This window comes from Macaca fascicularis, chromosome 15 (genome assembly GCF_037993035.2).
Source record: "Macaca fascicularis isolate 582-1 chromosome 15, T2T-MFA8v1.1".
NCBI lineage: Eukaryota > Metazoa > Chordata > Mammalia > Primates > Cercopithecidae > Macaca > Macaca fascicularis.
This window is the reverse complement of record NC_088389.1, coordinates 60,428,557-60,452,653: the sequence shown is the minus strand read 5'-3', so window position 1 is coordinate 60,452,653 and position 24,097 is coordinate 60,428,557. Positions and strand designations below refer to the sequence as shown.

The following is a 24,097-nucleotide window of genomic DNA, read 5'->3' as shown; positions in this document are numbered from 1 at the left end:
AGTAATTTACCCAGGGTCCACAGCTAGTAAGTGGAATCTGAACCTAGATCCACTTGGTCCAAGAGCTCCTTTCCCCCCACAATGCTCTTACAGCAACCTGAACCCCTAGTTACTCTGTTGTCATCAAGCTGAAAGCTTTTTTCCCCAGAAACATCTTGCTGCCCATTCAGAATCAGTTTTTACTGAGCTGTAATATTTAGCATAGCACATATTAATCGAGTGTGAAGGTGTTTAAAAAAAATCAAACTTGAAAAATGCATAAACATTTCTGTGTAGTCTCAATTATTTGGACATGACTTTTTTCGACTTACCCTTTCTCCAAGCATCTCCACTAGAGGAAAAAACAAATGTTTAAACTTCTTATTCTATTTGTAGGATAAAATGTCATGTCAAACAATTTGAAAGTATCTAGTCATTTTAACTGGAATTTGTTTTTGTCAAAAAAAAAATCCCTAGACCCAATAATTGTTTTGACAAGATACGGGAAAATTTCACTAAAGTTGATGCACATGCCTGTGGTGATATGAGATTGGGTTGTCACTTCCTTAGAAGTCTGAAAGCAGCATGGAAGCAAGCCTGGGACTAAACATACTCCTAAGGCACTTAGGTGCACACCTGGCACCTGGTTGGTAAATGCTCAGTAAATGTTAGCACTACTTAACGATGAACATCAGTGCCGCCTTTGATCAACAATCAGACAACCATGAAAACAGCTCTTTTCCACTTTAATCCAACATTTAAAAAGCTATCTAGACTAATGTTAAGGCCCACAATAGAGGCCCCAAGAGTACAGAAAACATGATCAGACTCCTACAACTCAGTGTTTATTTCTACTATTAGGGCTTTTTCCAGCAGTAGTTCCCCACTGTTTCCACCATCGTGGAGACAGAAATCGTCCTAAAAAACACATGACCAGAACCTGGGGTACAGTGGTACACCACCATTTGTTTCCTGGTTAAGAATCCAGTTCAGCCAGCTGTGGCCTTTATTGAAACTTCTTCCCTCTACCCCAGTCTAGGGTTTGCCTTGGTATCTTGTCCACAAATTTGTAGCTGACCTACCACTTTTTCACCTACTCTAGCACTCAGCTCCCATCTCTGTTGTAAGAAAGCAATCGCAGACATGACATTCTGCACACAACCAGGCCAGGCGACCTTCACTGAAATGTGCTAATTTTAAGCCATAACATACATAATTATTACTGAAGCATTACTTATACAAGGATTTCATTCATCTATGAAGATGTTGCATTTTTTTGAATTTTGAACATGACCAATCTAAATTTCCTTTATTTAAATATAAAATTCTATAAAACAAGTCACTGAACTAAAAAATCACATTTTTTCATATGTCAGTTCATGGCCACACACAGTACAAGTCTTGCGGTACATGTCATCTTCTAGGTTTTCTTCTGGTCCATACTCATGTTGATGAACAATCGTCTCCCTTTTCCACACGCTGCTTCTTACTGCTCGCCGCAATTCTGAGAAAAAAATTTAAAAGTCATCTTTTCAGTGGTGCTATTCAGCTGAATCCAAAAATCCAAATCCATCAAGCTTTCAGCAATGTACGTGTGTGTGTCTATGTGTATTTAAACCATATATAGTTTACCTTAATTTTATAACAAAGTTGATTATACAAACTTGGCAAACTTACTTTCTTACCTCACTAGTTCGGCCTATGAATCAAGTTTTCACTGGAGCAGTGTGAAACAAGAGATTCAGAAATGGTTATGTGGGTTGGTGGTATGCAAAACGGAACCATATTCAGAAGTGAGTTGAGTAACAAAATAGGACACATTCAGGTATGTTTGACTTCAGATAACAGAATGCCATAGTAGGAAAATGAGTCAGCTGAAATAAAGTATTTTTAAGTTCTTGTCAGGAGCTACGTCAATAAGCATCAAGTCAAGCTTTGCAAGAAAACTAGAAAGTAGAGAACTCTACCACTATGCTGGTATGTTTTCATCTTAGAAAAACTGCTTGTGCAGTAAGACCTCAAGTCTATTGAAGTTCTTATAAGAGGGCTAAAAATAAGAATCACAGAATATTAAGATTTGGAAAGAACCACAGAGTTTTTATTTTATTTTGCAGGTTGGGAAACTAAGCAAAGATAACTGTGAAGCCAGGACACTGGTCATATTCTAATGTTTGGAGCTTTTTCTGCTACTTCCTGTCAAAATCATTTTACAAAGAAAATTATATTGGGTTCTTTGAAAGCAACCAAGTAAATCATATTTTAATAAAAAGCAACACTTTACATTTCTATTCTCACCAGTTATCCACACAGTTCATCATTGTCTTTGACAGTGGCATTACCTAAGGGAGAGTATGATAGCTGTCTTGTATAATCTCAGCTATAAAACTCAACATACACCAAGTAATCACATATTTTCCCTAATTCATTTTAGATCTATAAATAGTATCAAAATACTACTTGAATCTTATTTTCAGCTTTTATGTCATGAGGATGAAAACACAGGGCTATGTGTAAGGCAGTGTTCTTACCACTTTAAATACATTTACTCCTCAACCCTTTAAGCTAAGCAGAATTATTCCAATTTTACAGATGAGAAAACCAAGGCACAGAGAAGTTATAAGTTGCCCAAGGTTGTATAGTTGATGGATACTTCTAGCATGAAAAGTACTTTGACATTATTTCAGTGCACATACCTCTAGATAGGTTTTGGTCTAGAAGAAAAAAATGTTCATCCAAACTCTTCATTTCTTTCAGTATCCTCTCATATTCTGAAGACCTTGGTTTTTCTAGATACAGATCTGGAATGCCCTCCTTCCTTTAAATTTTACCTTAGGATATCTTCTAAATAAAAAATGATATGCTAACCAGAACTCCACAGATGCCCCCTGGTTTCAGATAATGTAAGGAAGATGTTGCCTACTTGAATTCTAATACCCGCTTTTCAACTTGGTTCTCATGTAAGACATCTGGCCACCTTATCCCACTGAAAATCCTACAAAATTTTGCTGTGGCGCAATCATGATAAATTAACTTTTCTGCCTAATTTGAATATTATGTGTACTTAAAAAGAGGTACCAAAGAAAACTTTTCTGAATACTAAAAAAAAAAAAAAAAACTTGTAGTAAAACTCTTTCTAGCCATAATTGAACCTAAGGTTTTACACTGACTTTGACTTTTTCTCCCCACTCTTCAGCTAGTGTGTCAGGCTTAATGGTAAGAATAAAGCCACATCTTTAATTTATTTACTAGACATTCCTGGAAAAACTTGTGCCAGAAAGGAAGTATTTTGGGCCAGGTGAAATGGCTCATGCCTGTAATCCCAGCACTTTGGGAGGATTATCTGAGCCCGGGAGTTCAAGACCAGCCTGGGCAACATAGTGAAACCCCCATCTCTTAAAAAAAAAAAAAAAAATTAAAAAAAATGTTTTTAATTAGCTAGCCATGGTGGCATATGCCTGTAGTCCCAGCTACTTGGGAGGCTGAGGTGAGAGGATCACTTAAGCCAAGGAGTTTGAGCCTGCAGTGAGCCGTGATTGCACCACTGCACTCCAGCCTAGGTGACAGAGCGAGACCCTCTCTCAAAGGAAAAAACAACAGAATATAAGGAAGTATTTTTAAATAGATAGGTCTGGAGTTTTTTTCACCCTTCTTTCCCTTTCTGAACAATCCAGTCCTATGGAGCAAGTAAGCATCCGCAGCAGGGTGAGAGAGCCCAAGAAAAAGAGGGCTCCCTCCAGAAGAGGAGGCAGCAACAGTAACGGGAATTAGTCACACACAGGGCTTCGATCAAGTCACTATATTAAGGATCATGGGAGCCACCAGGTTTCTCATCATCCAAAAAGCCCGTATAAGTAAAACTAAAATGACCAATGAAATTTTAGAACTGGATGTATCAGTGTGTAAACTCAAGGTTTACATACATTTATAGACAGAGACATAGAAATACAGGTACGCATGTGTTGTGCTAGAAAGCAGGAGTGCTCAAGAAATGATGACATAAGGCCGGGCATGGTGGCTCACACCTATAATCCTAGCACTTTGGGAGGCCAAGGCAGGTGGATCAACTTGAGGTCAGGAGTTTGAGACCAGCTTGGCCAGTATGGTGAAACCCCCATCTCTACTGAAAACACAAAAATTAGCTGGACATGGTGGCACATGCCTGTAATCTCAGCTACTTGGGAGGCTGAGACAGGAGAATCACATGAACCCAGGAGGTGAAGGTTGCAGTGAGCTGAGATTGTGCCACTGCACTCTAGCCAGGGTGACAGAGCGAGACTAGGTCTCAAAAGTAAACAAGTAAATAAAAATTAAAAAGGAAATGACATGTCAAAAGATACAAAAGCTAGTCACTAGGCCAAATCAGACCATTTGAGCAACAAAGTAAGGACAGAAAGAACCAAAGCCACTGGAGAAAAACAGAAATTAATGAATTCATACCAATAAGTAAATGGGGCAAAGGATGTTACAGAATGCTGACTGCCAACTGCTTAAATGCAGAAGGAATGCTGGAATTAGAAGACAATTCTTATAACCATCATACTAAAGACTGGTTCTAGCAAGAACCATCAATGGATGGATACTAAATCTAGGGGGATACAATTTCTTTTTGCTTATCAAATCAAAAATCAGAATTACCACTGAGGGCTGACAGACATCAGTGCCTCCAGATATGAGGCCCTGAGAAAAGCACATCACTTACATACTGTCCCTGGCCTGAAATGCATACCCTACATCCAGCCAGCAGGACACATCAGAAACTGCCCCAAGTGAGAAGCATGTTTTGAAAGGCAGGGCAGGGGAAGCAGACTTTTCTTCAAAAATGTCAATGTCATAAAAAATAAGAGCTGTGTAAATATCCCAGAAAAGTTTAGAAAGACTTGGTACCTAAAGCCAATACCCAATCCCAGACTGGATTCTGTTCTAGAAAGGAATCACTAAAAAGAATATTAGATCGGCCGGGCGCGGTGGCTCAAGCCTGTAATCCCAGCACTTTGGGAGGCCGAGACGGGCGGATCACAAGGTCAGGAGATCGAGACCATCCTGGCTAACACGGTGAAACCCCGTCTCTACTAAGAAATACAAAAAACTAGCCGGGCGAGGTGGCGGGCGCCTGTAGTCCCAGCTACTCGGGAGGCTGAGGCCGGAGAATGGCGTGAACCCGGGAGGCGGAGCTTGCAGTGAGCTGAGATCCGTCCACTGCACTCCAGCCTGGGCTACAGAGCGAGACTCCGTCTCAAAAAAAAAAAAAAAAAAAAAAAGAAATACAAAAAACTAGCCAGGCGAGGTTGCGGGCGCCTGTAGTCCCAGCTACACGGGAGGCTGAGGCAGGAGAATGGCGTAAACCTGGGAGGCGGAGCTTTCAGTGAGCTGAGATCCTGCCACTGCACTCCAGCCCAGGCGACAGACAAGACTCCGTCTCAAAAAAAAAAAAAAAAAGAATATTAGATCAACTAACAAAACTAGAATATGGAGGGCAGATTAGACATAAATACTAAATCAATGTTAAATTTACTCAAGTTAACAATATACTTTGGTTGTGTAACAAAATATATCCCTATTAGGAAATATACACTGTAATATTTATGGGTAAAGGGTGGTAATGTATACAACTTAGTCTTAAATGGTTCAGAAAAAAATAAATACTGTATGTGTATAGAAAGAGCATGCAAATGATGCAAATAGCATAAAGTGTTAACAGTAGGTAATCTGGATAAAGGATATATGAGTGGCCCTTTGTATTATTATCCTTGCAAGTTTTTATAAGTTTGAAATTATTTCCACACAAAATAGTTTAAAAAGACAGGAGCTAGTTTGAAGGGGATTCTACTGGACAAATTTTGGACAATTTCAACACCAAAATGAATCATGACTGGAATGGACTATAATACATTGACTTCAGAATAAGAAACAATGAGTCCAGCTGATGCTTTAAAAAAAAAAAAAAAGTTTTTAAAAGGAGAAAAGCTCCTCTTTCCAAAAGCCAAATAACAATTACAGAAAGTGACAGAAATAGAAAATCACCATTTATATCCACCACAATAATAACTAAAGTAAGACTCAGCCCTGTGTACTAAATAAAACCACTAAGGAAAGGTAAGGAATGAGATATTCACACAGTATTAGAATTCTCACTAATTACAAAGGATAAAGGGTACCTTTACAATGGACAAACGTGGCAGACACCACCTTAACTAAGCAGTCAAACTACCACTCCCTTAAAAGAGCTGGTACCATGTGTCTACTGATAAATGCTCAAACACATCAGCTTGAAAGTATTCCCACCAAAAACATTCGACCTGAGTCTAACTGTGAGGAAACAAGCGGCTAATAAATCTGAATGGAGGGACACGCTGAATAGCAGCTGGCCTGGGCACTGACTGCAAAATGTCAATGTCGTGAAAGACAAAAAAGGCTGAGAGACTAGTTTAAAAGCAACTATCACTATGCATCATCCTTGAATAGCACCTGGATCCAACAAAAAGCTGTCAAGGACACCAAAATAACTGGGGAATATTAAATTATACACAAGACAGCAGCATTATATTAATGCTAAATTTCTTGAGTATGATCATTGTTCTTTAGCTAGGTAGAAGAACACCATTGTTTTTTGTTTTGTTTTGTTTTTTGTTTTTTTGAGACAGAGTTTCACTCTTGTTGCCCAGGCTGGAGTGCAATGGCGCAATCTCAGCTCACTGCAACCTCCACTTCCCGGGTTCAAGCAATTCTCTTGCCTCAGCCTTCTGAGTAGCTGGGACTACAGGTGTCCACTACCATACCCAGCTAATTTTTGTATTTTTAGTAGAGACAAGGTTTCACCACGTTGGTCAGGCTGGTCTCAAACTCCTAGCCTCAGGTGATCTGCCCGCCTCGGCCTCCCGAAGTGTTGGGATTACAGGCGTGAGCCATTGCTCCCAGCCGAATGCCATTGTTTTGAGGAAAAACATTCTGAAGTATTTGTAAGAATCACAATGTCTGCAAGTAACTTAAATGGCTTGGCAAAATATGTGTGTGGAAGAAAAAGTAAATATGGCAAATGTCAACATCAGGTAAATAAAAAAATTTAAGATTAATACTTTTTTCACATTACTTCATTTAACAACTTAAAACTTAGAAAAGCAGAAATCAACTACCTACTGCTGAGAATGGGAAGGAGGTAGTTGTAAAAACAAGATAAGGCTTTAGAAGAGTGAAAGAAGGTCTGTAGGTCTGAAATTGACTTTGGGGAAGCCGAGGAAACCTGGCATGGGTGCAGGTCCTACGCAGTGCTGAAGGCCTAATTGAAGCTGGAGACAAAATAGTGGTTTACCATGTGCCAGCCTCCTAGTTCCACTGGCCTAGAATTTCACAATGCTGGAAGCTATTAACTAAAGGACTGCCTTTTGTGGAAATTTATAACAATTTTCATGGTAACCAGTCTTGTTACTGATATATTCAGGGACTGCTTATACTTTTTACACAAAAAAATTTTCTCCTAAATCCTTTTTTAAATGAAAATGTTATTTTATACCAATCTAAAACTTGTATTCAGTTTAACATCTTGGTTTTGCAAAAGAGGTGGTCTGTATTCAAGGAAACCCAATGCTGCTTCTGAGGTCAACTTATAAGACAACTAACTGAGACAGACAAGATACTACTAAATGCTTCATGGTAGGGCAGGAAGTATTGACTCATGGTGCCCCCTGTTAACAGGAGGAAAAAAAAATTACAAGGAAAAGACACAAAGATAATATGATGCTTTGGTCTTATTTAGTCCTCCATAAACTAAACTAAAGCAGAGTAACAGAGAACTGAGTCTCCCAAACTCTCTTGAGAGATGACTCCAAAGATTCATAAATATAACCACAGACCCACAATGTAAAATGTCCACAAACTTGGGCCTCCATAGGAGATTTCTTACCTACCTCTTTTGGAAAGGAAAATAATGAAAATGAATTTATTTTCCTTTTTTTAGAAGGGTAACCTCTACCAGTACTGAATAAGAGAAAGCTGGTATAACTAAAGAAAAGCCTTATCTCTACCTTATTTATAGAGTAGACATGCAAACCCAAAAAGTTCTGTACATTTGAACCAGGTGAACGTCCCCATCTAATATTAAGGCCAGTGCATCCTGAAGTTTTGAAATCAAAACTGATTTCTATCATCTATAACTGATTACTGTAATGTGTAACGGTCCTTTCGCACACCTTAAGATGCCTGTTCACTACTTCATCCTTCAAGGCTCTCCTTGCTCCTGGAAAAGAGGAAGGACTGGTGGAGGGCACTGAAACGGCCAAATTCAAAAGAACTCTTTCCAAATACTCTCAATCGGTCCTTTGAATATTTTGATACAGAGTTTTGATACCAGTTAAAAAACTGAACAGCAGTTTCTGCCTTCTTGTATCTAAAATCCGTTAACAATTTGAATTCACTACAAGAAAACACTTTGTCTTTCACCCTATTTTTATATATCTATATAGATCTATATCTATATAGATATATACACACCTTACACTATTTAAACTGTAAAATTATTTTTGGTAGTCAGATCAATTCTCAAATTGCTAAAGTAGAAGATCATATTCTCAAAGCAGGTAAATATAATCTCTTACCTTCCCATAAAGAAGTAAACTGTGTCAGCTTCTTTGCGGATCAAAATCAGAAGACCAAGAGGAACCAGGTTCCAATTTCTTTTCAACTAAAATACTTTTAGACTTGCTTTTATTCCTCTCTGTTCTGAGCCTCTGAGAAAACTGTACAGTAAGCTCCTTGTGTCTACTCTCTACAGTGTCTACTCCAATCTCAGCCCTTTGTGGCCTATTCAGGAAGGCAGGAACAACCTCTAAAGTAAATCAACAAGAAGCCATAATTAAAGAAGGCATCACACTAACCTCTCTGAACATTAAACACCAGAAGACAGTGGACTAATGTTACAGAACTTAGGTATTCATATGCACAAAAGCAGAAAAACATTTCTATTTGCAGAGACTTGGAAAATATATGACTCATGTAACCACTTTGGAAAATTTCCTCAAAAGACATGCTTCATTCAAGTAAGAAGCGAACTGGAAAAGAAACCAGACCCAAGAGGTCTAACTCTATGAAAAACTTCAGGGCAAGTTCAAACTCTTCAAAATGAGGACAACTGACAGTAGCTTATCTGGTGATTAACAGCAGCAATTTAATGTAATGAGAAAAAAAGCCAATTACATTAAAGTTCATATTTCTTTAAAAAGTAATACCAATGAAAACTAAATCTTTTTGAAGAGTTCTGTTCATACTAATAATATATATGCCACATAGAATTTTTATTTAAAAAGCATGTGATGAAATGGATGCCATCGTCTTTCATTCTGTTTGTCAAATTACAGGAATTTGTTACCATTAGATGACACTGTGACCAAACTACAGAATTAGTATCTAAGAAAGTACAGACAGCCCTCATTTCAAAAAATATTTCATCACCTTGCAGATACAGGTTTTTAATTAATACTTATTATTCTATCCATATATTATCTGCACCAAAATACCACCTGGAAATGGTTTAAGGAGGCAGCAGACAGGTAAGAGTTGAGGTGATTTCAGGTAGCTGGAGTTAAAAAATCCTAGGCTAGTATATAACTAATCTATAACTCTGTCCTCTCTTTCACACCTCTTAAAATGCCTTTTCACTACTTTATCTTCCAAGATTCTCCTTGCTACTGGAACAGAGGAAGGACTGGTGTAAAGCACTGAAAAGATTAAAGGGCCAAATTCATAAGAACCCTTTCCAAATCCTCTCAATACAGCAGTGGCTAATTCTGGGGAGTTCTTTAATGAAATGTTCTTAGGTGACACAACTTATTACAGGAAACCTCTCTACAAAGCCATGAATGTGTGCCTTACCTTGTGATTCAGGAATTGCTAAGTAACTATATAAAAAGATGTGTATACGGATGTTGATCATGGAGTTGCTGGCTTAACTTTGTGTCAAATAGTGCTTCCATTTTTATTTTTTAAAAATTTTAAGGATCTTAGGATAGAAAAGAACAGGAAGAGCAAAAATTAAAACGTTGCTGACGATTGTCTCTGAGTAGGAAAATCATGTGATAAGAGCTCTTTGTAATTCTCTAACTTTTCCGCACTGTAATTGAATTACACTTGTAATGACAAAGGAAAAACAAATCCTCACAATAAGAAGGATTACAACAATGTGTTCCTCACAACAAGGAAGGCTTACGTTCAATTTTTGGTTTTGCTTTTTTGTTTTTAAGACATCTGATCTTATCTTATTCATTCTCCAAAACCACTTATTAATCCAATCCAAACCACTCCAAAGCCAATTATGAAAAACAAAAGCAAAATTATATGGATAGGACATTAATTTTCAATGAATTAATTTAGTATATATATAAAACCCAATATATACACAAAGTATGTGTTATCTCTACACAGTGTACACTGCAATGGGCCTCTGCAAAAAATTACTGCATGAAGAACATGGATGTTTCCTTTTTTAAGGCTCTTTCAGGGATTCTGTGATAGAGCAGAAAGTGACCACTGTGCTCCCGCAGCACCGCTCGCTCATCACTATCATGGTACCTAGCACACCTGCACGATTTTAAGTTTCTCTCCTGACAAATTCTGACTCCAGAATTTATGTTAGCACAGTGCCTGGCACATAGTTGACACTTAGTAAACATTGGATACATTGATGGATGGATGGATGAAAATTTCAGACAGACAGACTTAACAGACATACATACCTGGATGGATAACAGGGACAAATTAATGCAGAGATAGATGGACAAGGGAATGCATGCAAACACAGATGCATGGATAGAGAAATGACTACTTCATGGAGACTTTCAGTCAAAAAAGCCTGCTTCCAGTCCTAACTCTGCCAGTAACTATGTAACAAGTCACTCCACCTCTCTGGGTCTTTTGGTCATATATAAAATAAAAGTTCCTTCTAGCTGCTGAATTAGATGACTAAGACTTAGGGCATGGCTTTTCATGTTAAGCAATTAGAGGAGATTGTTGGTGGGCGTGTTTTTTATAACACTATTGATTATACTTAAGATTTAATTGATGCCAAATCCTTGACCAGTGATACCACTCCTGATCCTCACATTGTTCCTATATAAAAACACGATTCACTTTAAGATGATGAGGTACATGCTTTTCAGAAATGTCGTACTGTGAGGTTTGAGCTGAGTGCCTTGAAGACCAACATACTGAGGCAAACTTTAAGTCATTTTTTTCAACCTCTGAAAAACACATTCCAATCTATTGGCGACATTAAACAGGAAGAATCTAGCTAAACGCTTTTTGCAAAATGGTAAAACACAATCCTTCACGATATAAAATGTGGCCATCTACCTTTTACTTTTTTATCAAATTTCTTCTGTTTCATTTTTTCTCGGTTTTCCTGTCGGACTTCCTTTGCTTCTTCTAATGCTTCTTGACTACCCCAAACTTCAAGAGACCTCTTCACAATCTACAACACAAAATCCATATTTAAATAAGTTGTGATTCGGACTTGCAAAATATTATAAAGTTATAACTGTCAAATCCACAGGTACCAAAGAATATCTAACCCAAGTATAAATTTATAAATACTTATGAGAAATGTAAAGGTTCTAAATATTAATGATCAGAAACAACTCTAATAAAACATCTATCCAAACCTATGCAACTGTCAGTAAACATATGCTGAATTAGATTATAAATAGAAAAGTTGTCCTCTGACTGTATCGTCACAGGAATCAAAAGTACATGTGGTCAGTGAGTTTGATCAACTGTGGCGGGCTCACCAAAGAAACAGTTTGTTGACAGATTAGCCACATCAGACCTAAATATGAGGTCATCTCCAAAAAATCTCCAACCGCAGGAAATTACCAATTACTACTACTCATCTCCTTCAAGATCAGTAATTGTTTCTATCCACTTGACTTCTGATCTGCAGGATATATATATATTTTTAATTTTGGTACCAAAATGATGTAAAAAGTCTTCATTCTACTTTTAAAACTTTACATTCTATACCTTTACTCTTTATAGTATTTACTTACATTTTAAGAGAATTTACCACTAAGGATTATGCTCAGGATACCTCTCACAATATGTTAAAGGACCATAATATTAATCAGTGTAGCCAAACTCAAATTTCTTACATATTCAAGTGATATACTTGTTTTTCATATATTCTGGGACATCACGTTTTCCACAATTTAACATCCCTGAAAATGCTGCATCACCAGTGCACTTAATGGTACTTTAACAACTCTGAGTCAAAAAGTGATGAAGAACCGGACTTTGAATGGGAAGTTTAGGAATACCATCATAAGTCTTCTGCACTTGCATTTTCCCTTTTATGTATGCAAAAGTTGTGATATACGACAAAAAACTGTAATAAAGTCTACTGGCGCTATTTCACCAAGTATAAAATAAAAGCATCAAGTGATAAGAAAGTGTATGTTGATTTAATTAGCGGCTTTTTTTTTTTTTTTTTTTTTTTTTTTTTTTTCCGAGACGGAGTCTCGCTGTGTCTCCCAGGCTGGAGTGCAGTGGCGTGATCTCGGCTCACTGCAAGCTCCGCCTCCCGGGTTCACGCCATTCTCCCTCCTCAGCCTCCCAAGTAGCTGAGACTACAGGCGCCCGCCACCACGCCCGGCTAGTTTTTTGTATTTTTAGTAGAGACGGGGTTTCACCATATGAGCCAGGATGGTCTCGATCTCCTGACCTCGTGATCCACCCGCCTCGGCCTCCCAAAGTGCTGGGATTACAGGCTTGAGCCACCGCGCCCGGCCTAATTAGCGGCATTTAAAAATATTTAATGATACATGAAACAATAGTGAATTTTCTAATCAACAGACTCATATTAGTATTTAATGAAATTCAGTACATGTTTTGTTTTACAATATGGCTTCTTAATTTTATTTGGTGATACGGGATTTTCTAGTATAGTATATATTCAAAACTGTGCTCTAAAGCAATGCCTCCCAATATTTTAAGCTAACAGCACAAAAAGAATATTACAATATTTGTACCACTCTGAGGTAGATACAAGAGACTGCTTGTGACTCAAAGAAACTGGCCTGGGCACTAGCAGTCCTAGCCACTAAGTGGATCAGCATCTTGGCACGCCTGTAACCTATCTGCAGCAAGTGGCGCTGAGAAGACCTGCTCTGAGATTACAGAGCTATATGGACACTCGCTAGCATTCCAGATGGGTAGAGTTAGATTTTAGGTATTTATGAAATTCCTGAAATTTTTCTTTTTTTTAGTATTTCTTTTTTGGTGGGAGATGGAGGTGAAAGAGGGTAAGGAAATGGGGCCTGACTCCCATTCCAACCTTTTTTAGTTTCCAAATTGTACCCTTAACATCACCCAATAGCAACATGTTTGTTTCAAAGTGCCCTATTAGAAGCAAAATGAGGTCAGGCATGATGGCTCATGCCTGTAATCCCATCATTTTGGGAGGCCAAAGCAGGAGGATCACTTGAGCCCTGGAGTTCGAGACCAGCCTGGGCAATATGGCAAAACCCCATCTCTACAAAAAATACAAAAAACTAGCCAGGTGCTACTCAGAAGGCTAAGATGGAAGGATTACCTGAGCCCAGGAAGTCAAGGCTGCAGTGAACCATGATCTCACCACTGCACTCTAGCCTGAGTGACAGAGTGAGACCTTATCGTATAAGACAAAAAAAAAAACAAAAGCAAAATGAGAAAACATGTTATTAAATGTCATTATACATGACTGTGATACATATGCAAAACTAGAGAAGAGTTTTTTCACACTCTGTAAGCAAAAACCAAGCTGACTATGACTAGTTTGTTATTAAGACTTTACCAGAGTTAAATATAATAAACACAACTTATTAGAGACCTGTAACTTTAAGTAGAGTTTCATATCACCCCATTGTGAATGATGTGGATTCTTCTTCACAATAAATTTAAGAGGTGGCTCTCTTTTTTCTAAATCACAGTCTTTCAGAAGATATTCTTGTTTTGCCTCTGTTTTGGTTATAAGCTTATGTTTATCATCAGCATCTCTGAAAACAGATTAAGTCCATTATATAAATTAGTTATTTTAAATAAACTAAGTTTGCAAATGGCCCAGCAACTTAGGGGCACACACAGCAAAAAGGACATATAAAATACTTTTTCCTGCAACTCTCATGGTTAAATTAGCAACATAAGAATTCTAATGGAAAAATACTTTATCTTTTACTTATTCTGATAAGTTATATTATCTAGAGAAAAAACATTCTTAGCAAAGGGAACAGCAAGGGCAAAGGCTCTAGGGGATGGGTGTATTTTGCAAAGAGAGCTTACAGCAAGAGGACCAGTGTAACTAGAAGACCTGCAGTAAGCGATGGTGAGGAGTGGTGGGAGATACAGTCAGAGACAGTCAGGGCCTTGCAAGCAATGGTGAAGACAATGGTTAGAAACCACTAGAAAGTTTTGAGCAAAATACGATATGAAAAGGAGACCCTAGGGGTACAAAAGGGGGAGTGGGGGAGAGACCAGTTAGAACACTACGGCAGTGGTCCAGGCAAGAGCTGATGGTGGCCTAGACTAAGGCAGCAGTGGGAGAGGATGAGATGCCGATGGATTCAGGATATGGTTTGAACCTAAAGCCAAACAGGTTTGGAATTAATGCACACAGGAGAGTGGAGACATAGCCAGTGAATGAAGCTGGCTTTACTGAAATGGTAAACACTAAAGAGCAGGTACAGGTCAGGGAGGGGAGAAATCAAAGGTTCAATCAGAGGATTCTATCACAAACACATAAAAGTTAAAACTGGGAAGAGCTGTATGAAAGCTAAATAATTCAGAAGTATAAACTAACATGAGACATGTAGACTACATGGTACTAAAACTATCATCTTTGACGATGTTGAAAAAGAATGGAGGCCTGTGTTCCTGATTATGATTAAACATAAAAGCGTAACGTTTCCAGACTTTTCAAGGTGTTGGCAGGACTGCGTTCCTTTCTGGAGGCACTAGGTAATAATCCATCTCCTTGCCTTTTCTAGCTTCTAGAGGCCACCTGCATTCCTTAACTCACGACCCCCTCCTTCCACTTTCACAGCCAATGATGATGGCTTCTCACATTGCACCACTCACTTCTTCATTAATCGCATGTCCCTCTGACTCTCAGCTTTCCTCTTCCACTTCTAAGAAAGCTCGTGTGCTTGTATTCGGTCTACCTAGATAGCCCAGGATAATCTCTCCATCTCAAGGTCTTTAACCTTAATCATATCTGCAAAGTCCCTTTGCTATGGTAAGGTAATATGTTCACAACTTTCTTTAAACCAGTATAATAGTTGCTTCTATTTTCTCTTGGAAATAAAATTCTATGTAGTGTTTCATTTCCCAAAAGCTATACTGGCCTTTAAGGAGAATGATGACAATACTGTGGACCTTCACCACTGTGTCGGTGGGAAATGAGTTTGTAATCTGTAGTTCCAGCTGTGGTGCTGGAACATTCCCAGCCATATATCTGATCATGAGACCAGGGACCACACCTCCCTCTCTATCTACCTAGGACTCCGCTCAGCAACAAGCCAATCACGATGGCTCCCAGTGTCTGCAGCAGGGACTCTAAAAGGTCGGGTCCTTCAGGCATGTGAGGAGTTGATTGAGGGCTGTAGGGACAAACTAAGCACAGGGAGCAGGTAAGAGGTCCAACTAAGATTCCAAGATGGTACCTTCAAAGTGCAAAAGATACCAGCACAGCATCTGGCTGAGTCAACAGTAGCGATAGGAGAACCATGTGAAGTGAGAAAGGTTATTCTGGGTGATATAAAAAAAGGATAAAGTCTAGAAGAAAAAGAATGGAAGAATATGGTTTTTCCTCATCTATTCTCTTTATGAGGGTAGCAAAACATGAATGAAAAAGGTATTCTGAGCTACAGTCCTCTCACTGAAGGCCCCAGTCCTCTGACCAAGATGTAACACACCCTGGAATAATTAAGAAATAGAGGGATCATTAGGGCTGGGTGAAGAGAAGGGTTAGGAGCCTGCTACTGAGAGATGTTAAAAAACAAGAACAAAAAAACTCAGGCCAGCAGAAAAAGAAAAGGAAATTTCTATGGCAGAACCATCCTTCCTATTTTATGGGGTATATCATAAGCTTTAATAGTCACAGATTTACCGTATTTGGCAAAATAGAAACCATAGAAATTTTAGGAAACGCCCAAAATAAAAATCATAATTACTAAGAAAATATCAAATCCAAACAGATATAACTTGTTTTGCCCTAAACCTACCCATAAACATTAGCAATTAAGAACATCATCTAAAATAAGTACCTGCAGTTATCACAAGTTGGCAAATCAAAGTGGTTCATAAGATAAGAATCCATAAATTCTTTCCCACATTCTTCACATATTACGTAATCAAATTCCATAACAGGTCCTAAGAAAAGGAAAATGAACTCTTTAAGTTTCCTTTTTTATGACTAGAACAATATATTTTCCTCTATTTTATTAGCTTATCCGCATGTATGTTATGCCTCACATAAATACATTTAAGTAAAAGACAAAATAAGACCTTGATTATGTTTATCTAAAAAAAAAATTAAAGAGGAAAAAAGAAAAGGAAGTAACATAAAGAAAAAAAAAAACCTAGCAATTCCACAAGTATTTCTGAATCCCAGCCATGTGCAAGGTACCTGTATTAGTGCTACATTGCAGCTATAAGAAACTATCACAGACTAAGTGACTTAAAACAACACACATTTATTATCACACAGATCTCTAGTTTATTCTGACATGGGTCTCAGTAGGCTAAAATCAAGGTGTTGGCAGGGCTGTGTTCCTTTCTGGAGGCTCTAGGCATGAATCCATCTCCTTGCCTTTTCCAGCTTCTACAGGCTGCCTGCATTCCTTGACTCAGGACCCCTTCCTCCATCTTCACAGTCAGCAATGGTGGCTTCTCACATGGCATCACTCACTTCTTCCATAATCACATGTCCCTCTGACTCTCAGGTTTCCTCTTCTACTTTTTTGTAGAAAAGGAGTCTTGCTCTGCCGCTCAGGCTGGAGGGCAGTGGCACGATCTCGGCTCAGTGCAACCTCCACCTCTCAGGTTCAAGTGATTCTCCTGCCTTAGCCTCCCAAGTAGCTGAGATTACAGGTGCACGCCACCATGCCCAGATAATTTTTGCTTTGTTTTAGTTTTGTTTTGTTTTTTGAGATGGAATCTCGCTCCGTTGCCCAGGCTGTAGTACAGTGGCGTGATCTTGGCTCACTGCAACTTCCACTTCCTGGGTTCAGGCAATTCTCCTGCCTCAGCCTCCCAAGTAGCTGGGATTACAGGCACGCACCACCACACCCGGTTAATTTTTGTATTTTTAGTAGAGATGGGGTTTCACCATGTTGGCCAGGCTAGTCTCGATTTCCTGACCTTGTGATCCACCCACCTCGGCCTCCCAAAGTGCTGGGATTACAGGCGTGAGCCACTGCACCCAGCTCTAATTTTTGTATTTTTAGTAGAGACAGAGTTTCACCATGTTGCCCAGGTTGGTCTCAAACTCTTGATCTCAGGTGATCCATCTACCCTGGCCTCCCAAAGTGCTGGGAATATAGGCGTGAGCCACTGTGCCCAGCCCCTCTTCCACTTTTAAGGAAATTTGTGTGCTTACATTGGGTCTACCTGGATAACCCAGGATATTCTCCCCATCTCAAGGTCTTTGACCTTAATCATATCTGCAAAGTCCTTTTTGCTATGATAAAGATAATATATTCATAGGTTCCAGGGTGATTAAGGCATGGACATCTTTGGGGGCCATTATTTTGCCTACCACAGCACCGCTGAAAGTACAAAACAGATTAGTCCCAGAGTGGTAGGGTGAAAAGGGATCTGCTTTCAGACAGGGCACCAACATTACACAGGAAAGAGCAATAAACAGCATGGTAACAGAAGAAAGACAACAACAGCATTCACTTCCAAATAGAAACATTTTTTTCTCCCTCCATTCTACCCCCTACCAACAAAGCAAAAAGCTTCTTTATCTGTCTCACCTTCTGGATTATAAACTCCTTGAGAGGAGAGTCTGTATTCAGCCATGTATCCTCAACTCCCAGCACAGAAAAACCACTCTAGGTAAGGCAAGGCTAGATTATTTAAGGACTTCAAATGCCTAGCTATGAAACTTAATCCTGTAAGAACTGTTTCTCCCAGCAAGTCTTTAAATTTTACTAGTAAGGCTGGGCACAGTGGCTCACACCTATAATCCCAGCACTTTGGGAGGCCGAGGTGGGTGGATCACTTGAGTGCAGGAGTTCGAGACCAGCCTGGTAAACATGGCAAAGCCCTGTCTCTACAAAAAAACACAAAAATTAGCCAGCTGTCAATTAGCTGGGCGTGGTAGCAGGCACCTGTAATCCCAGCTACTCTGGAGGCTGAGGCAGGAGAATCGCTTGTGCCCAGGAGGTGTAGGTTGCAGCAAGCCAAGATTGTGCCACTGCACTCCAGCCTGGGCAATAAGAGTGAAACTCCGTCTCAAAAACAAAAACAAAAAAATTAGCCAGGCATGGTGATGTGTGCCTGTAGTCCCAGCTACTTGGGAGGCTGAGGTAAGAGAATCCCTTGAACACAGGCGGTACAGGTTACAGTAAGCCAAGATCACGCCACTGCATTCCAGGCTGGTGACAGAGCAAGACTCTTTCCATATATATATATATATACACACACACACACACACACACACACACACCCCTACCTACATACATACATACATATATACACACACACACACACACACATATACATATATATGTAAACACATAAATTTTACTAAGAAGTCTTTAGGCTGAATGCTCCAACTCTCAGAGCTGCCACAATTTCCAATGAGAAGAAAGAGGAGTTGTCGACTGGGTGCAGTGGCTCACGCCTGTAATCCCAGCACTTTGGGAGGCGGAGGAGGGTGGATCACCTGAGACTGGGTGCTTGAGACCAGCCTGACCAACATGGAGAAACCCTGTCTCTACTAAAAATACAAAATTAGCGGGGCCTGGTGGTGCATGCCTATAATCCCAGCTACTCGGGAGGCTGAGGCAGGAGAATCGCTTGAACCCAGGAGGCGGAGGTCACAGTGGGCCGAGATCGCACCACTGCACTCCAGCCTGGGCAACGAGAGTGAAACTCCATCTCAAAGAAGGAAAAAAAAAAAAAGAAAAGGAGAATTGTCATTATGTCATTAATTAACTGTTTGTTTCAAAATATTCCTATCACTGCCTTCCCTTACCTCCTTCGTTATAACACACTAATCTCCAAACTTTAAGAAAACAAACAAACAAAAAAAGCATGCTTTTTTTGTAGAATATTAGAGGAGCATATCCACAGACAAAAGGAAAACTAAAAATTTTGGAACAAGGCCAGTGATAGCCAAAGTGGTATATTTGAAAAATTTACCAGGATGCGTTAGAATGAAGAGAAAGTGTGATAGAAATACCAATTAGGAAGCTATTACATAGCATTATTAATTAAAACATTTAAAATGTGCAGTTTTCTAATTTAAAACATTCTTTATAATGGGAATTCCTAAATAAACACAATGATAATTTTCAAATTGTCACTCCCTTTTACATTTACCACTCAGAAACTGGCAGTCTACCATAAGTAAGAGTTGTGTAATTATTTCATTATATATTACAATGTAACAATAATGGAAATAAAGTACACAGTAAAATGTAATGCGCTTGAATCATCCTGAAACCATCCCCAGCCACCCCCCAACCCCACCCCGGGTTTTGTCGTCCACAAAACCAGTCCCTGATGCAAATAAAAACAACTATTTTAATCCTTCAAGTCTCGGCTTCTGCAAACAACAGTATAGACACACACAGATTAGAGCAGCGCAACCACCTACATTGATGAATGCACAACACTTCTGTAGCTACAACTAAAGACTGGAATAGGTTTTCGGTTTTTTTAAATCTGTTATATTGCACTGTTGGCTGCTAAACTTATAAAAAAATAAAGTGTTTCTATCTTTTTCCCAAAGACTGTGAAAGTACCCTCACTGTGAAGATACGTATACACATAAGTGATTTACCAAAGCACTAACCTTAGATCATAGTTATATCCTTCTTTGTATGCTGGTCTACCTTATATTTTGTAAGCTGCTTTCTTTCTCCACAGTTATCTCCCGGATGCTGGCACCTCATTTCAGCCTATCAGGATAATTCTGAGTATTTATTCTACCAATCAATATACTGACTAACCCTGCCTATTATAAAACAACAGAGAGCATCAACCCCTAAGTACATCAGCCACAAGTTAAATAATCATTTCCATATGCATGGCTGTTTCTTTGATTTTTTTAATCTACTAGCAAAACTGCCAAACTTTATCACTTTTATAAAGATAATGTACTCACTAATTAAAGTAATTGCGGCATTATGTAGCATCAGTTTGCATAGAATTAAGCATGCTACTCAAAATAACCAATCTAGATACTTATTTTTGAAAAACTCACTTTACCTGGTTGATGAACAACTTTTCCAATTTTATGTTCTTCTTCTTCTTCCTCTTCTAAAATAAAGCCTCCTCCTGTGTCAATTATCTTTGGGGCTGCTTTTACATTAGCCATGCCTACAAAAGTAAAAGCAGTCAACAATTGAAGTAGGTAAGCCCGTATGTTACCTTGTTCACAAAGAGAAAATTCCTCTGAATTCAATATATCTCACACAACACAAGGATGTCCACGATCACCACTTCTATTCAACGTTATACTGAAGGCCCCAGCTAGTCAACAGAGCAAGAAAACCAGAAAGGCATAAAGGATGAAAGAAAGAAGTAAAGCAGCATCTGTTCACAGATGATGTAATTATGTGTGTAAAATATCCACAAGAATCTACAATTAGAATTAAGAAATAACAACCTAGAAAGAGATGTGTAAAACCTCTGCCCTGAAAACTACAAAACACTAAGAGAAATCAAAGAAGACTTAAATAAATGGAGAAATATACTGTGTATGGATTTTAAGCCTCCATATCATAAAAACATCAATTCTTCACAAATTTATCTAAAGATTCAAGGTGATCTCAGCCAGAACTCCAGCAGTGGGGTGTGTTGTGTTGTGTGTGTGTGTGTGTGTGTGTGTGCGCGCACGCGCGCGCGTTCACCCGGAAATTTCCATTTCATATTTTGGGCCATGGTTGACTGTGGGTAACTAAAGCCACAGAAAGTAAAACCTTGGATAAGGGAGGACTAACGTATGCATATCTGACAAAGGGGTCACATTCAGAATACATAATAAAATCCTCTAAGTCAGTAAAAGACAAATAACCCAACTTTTAAAAACAGGCAAAAGATCTGAATAGGCACTTAACAAATGAGGATATCCAAATGGCCAAAAAGCACATGAAAAGGTTCTCATTATCTCTAATCATTGGGAAAATACAAATTAAAACCATAATGAAGTATCATTAGACTCTCACCAGAATGTCTAAAATGAAAAAGACTGACAATACCAAGTGTGAGGATGTGGAGCAACCAGAACTGCCATACATTGCCGGTGAGACTGGAAACTGATACAATCACTGTTTGGCAATACCTACTAAAGCTGAACATAACTACACCTCTCCTATGACCCAGCAATTCCATCTCCAGGCATATACACAAGAGAAGTGTGTATGTCCACTAAAGCACATAAACAGGAATGTGTACAGAGGTTTCATTCCTAACAGCCCCAAAGTGGAAACAACCCAAATAGCCACCAAAAGGAAAACGGAAAAATTGCAGCATAATACAAAAGAATCTATACAACATCTAAATGCACAAACTACCAATGCATGCAACAAAATGCCTGAATCTCTCAGATACTATGTTGCGCAAAAAAAGGGCAGATACTGTACAGACTCAATGTACATCAATTTCGGAAAGAGGTAATACCAATCAAATGGTCAGAAGAGTATTACTTCTGAGAGTAGAGAGTGGACACCGACTAGGAAGGCGCAACAGGAAAACTTCTAAGGTTCTGGAAGTGTACATATCTTGATCACTATGGTGTTTACACAAGCATTCACATAGGTAAAATTCAGATGAGTACATTTTACAGTATGTTACACCTCCATTTTTTAAAATAAGACAAATTTAGTATGTTTTATTCTGCTAAAGTCAATCCCCTTCTCTGGCCTCAATTTCTCCCTCTATTAAATGAAAGGATTAGATTATAAGCTTGTTTCCACTGTTAATAGCAATTCTCACTATAACACCTGTTCATTTCTCTGTATCCCTTCATTAGACTGCGTGCCTTTACCTGTATACTTCTGACAAACAGTAAACATTCCATGAGTACCGACTGGATGGTTAGAAACGAATGAACCTACCAGAATATGTAATATAAATAGCAAAGTAAATGAATGGAATGACAGTAAGCACAATGAGAATTCAGAACAGGGAAGGCTGGAGTAGTCGAGCCCATGACTTCAGCAGGATCCTAAACAACGCTAACTCATGCCCAAAACAAAGCCCAATTTCTCTCTGCTGCTATGACTTGCTGTTTCCCCAGGACCTTAGCAACACTCTTTGTATTCTAAGCAAGTTTTTTCAGTCTCTTTCATGGCGTATGTCATGGCACACAGAGAAAAAGAAAACTGTATAGTACTTGGAAATAAAAGTATCACAAAGATAAAAAATCCCGGCACTTACCTAACTCTTGAAACATGGTGGGTTGTACTCAACGCTACAATACAGTTCAGTTCTTGGGGAACTGCCTAAGAAATCTTACAGAATGTTCATTCTACCTTGCTTTCCATGATAACAAGTTTAATTTAATACCAGTTTTTGCTATTTTGTACCTTGTGTTCCACAGCCATGTAGTATAGATCTATGGAAACCTTTATGGAATCATGACTATGAATTAATCAGTGCAAATGAACTTTCTGTCCAACTCTAGTGTGTCTCAAGTTGAGAAAGGAATAAAAGGAAACCACTATAAAGCAGAAAGAATGAGACCAGTACCATCAAAAGTAGCTGGAATTTGCAGTTTCGGTGTTAGTACGAATATCAAGACATGCTGCCAGCTTCAGACTCTTCTCACTCTCACTACATCTGGCTGATAAAAAAAAGAGTAATAGATAATACAGCTGTAAACTGTGCTCGACACAGGACAGTACAGAGCTCTAGGAACACATGTACTTCATGTTATAGAGGTCGTCCTGAAGAACTGGCTATCAACGAAACTATATTTCAAGTACCCTGGAAAAAATTATTAGTTGGCCCCAGTGGCAAATTCCATAAAAGAATAATCTGCAATGAGAGATCAGTCTTTAATTTACTTCAATCAATAAACATGTTTTGAGTATCTAGCTTTTGCCAAGAAATCGTACAGGTCACATGTCCAAGAAATAGACTCATGGAATCTATGGATTAGAATCTTAAAGGTTTACTATCCAGTCCCTTCTGATTGCTGAATCTCCTCTCCTCCACATAAATAAGGGTTCTTCCAGTCCCTATTTGAGCACTTCTAGTAACCGGTAGCTCATGAGAAGCAATCCGTTAGACTTTTGGCAACTCCAATTGCTGAAAGTTCTCCCTAACAAACACCAAGATCTGCCTCTTCCACCAACTAGTTCTAGGTATATAGGCTAGAATCAAGAACTAGTCTAACTCCTCTTTCTAGGACAGCTGAGGCCCTGACACCTGGCAGTGGCTGGCACCTCCCAGCCGGGGCGGCTGCAGCCCTAAACGAAAAATCGAAGCTGAGCAGCCCAGGTGCACCAAAGAAGGCCCAGGGGCGACCGCGGAACGCTCTGTGGTCGTGGACAGGACGCTCTGACAAGGCGGCTGGGCGGATTCCCTCTACGACTGGGGAAGAATCTGCGCACAGACGCCAGCGCAATTGCCTCGACCCCCGGGCCCCGGGACTCGGCTCGCACGAGCCAGTCTGGGGACCGGGGAGGCGGGGAGAGGGAAGGGGCAAGCGCCGCCGCGGCCCAAACCTCCAGTAGCCGCAGCCGCCGTCGCCGGGTAGGGCCGGGCAGCCAGCCGGGCCTGGCGCAGCATCAGTGCCCGCTGTCTCTTCCGCTCGACACTCGCCCGCACCGAGGCAGGCAGCTCCGCGGGTTGCTCTAAAGCCGCCGCCTCCGGCGAAACCCCGTCGGCCGCCGCCATCTCCGACCTACTCCGAGGACCCAGCTCC

General features: G+C 39.5%; 1 protein-coding gene across 12 annotated transcripts; it reads right to left on the bottom strand.

Annotated features, from left to right (window-relative positions):
- Positions 1-708: 708 nt before the first annotated feature.
- On the bottom strand, positions 709-24,097 carry XPA (XPA, DNA damage recognition and repair factor). 12 transcript variants are annotated; one of them, XR_012424545.1, is made up of 8 exons: positions 23,898-24,097; positions 20,434-20,544; positions 16,257-16,362; positions 13,826-13,991; positions 11,317-11,434; positions 9,841-9,967; positions 8,568-8,797; positions 709-1,483 (listed from the first exon to the last, which is right to left on the bottom strand). XR_012424545.1 is itself a non-coding variant. In XM_005581232.5 (8 exons), the coding sequence occupies exons 3-7, from the start codon at positions 20,540-20,542 to the stop codon at positions 8,592-8,594; spliced, it is 705 nt and encodes a 234-aa protein (XP_005581289.1). In that variant the 5' UTR covers positions 20,543-20,544; positions 22,918-23,011; positions 23,898-24,097; the 3' UTR covers positions 709-1,483; positions 8,568-8,591. The 12 variants fall into 12 exon arrangements, 9 of the variants coding, with proteins under 9 accessions (XP_005581289.1, XP_045229436.1, XP_073873133.1 ...); XR_010581498.2 differs by lacking the exon at positions 9,841-9,967 and adding an exon at positions 1,665-1,853; XM_005581232.5 differs by lacking the exon at positions 9,841-9,967 and adding an exon at positions 22,918-23,011.

What these genes read in the sequence shown, in the direction of transcription:
- XPA (XM_065530306.2), bottom strand. Translation starts at nt 24,069, where the DNA reads ATGGCGGCGGCCGACGGGGTTTCGCCGGAGGCGGCGGCTTTAGAGCAA. An exon ending in AAAAGTTGTTCATCAACCAG is followed by an intron (nt 16,363 to 20,433) that starts GTAAAGTGAGTT and finishes TCCTTTTCTTAG; the next exon opens with GACCTGTTATGGAATTTGAT. An exon ending in AACTCTACTTAAAGTTACAG is followed by an intron (nt 11,435 to 13,825) that starts GTCTCTAATAAG and finishes TTTGTGTTGTAG; the next exon opens with ATTGTGAAGAGGTCTCTTGA.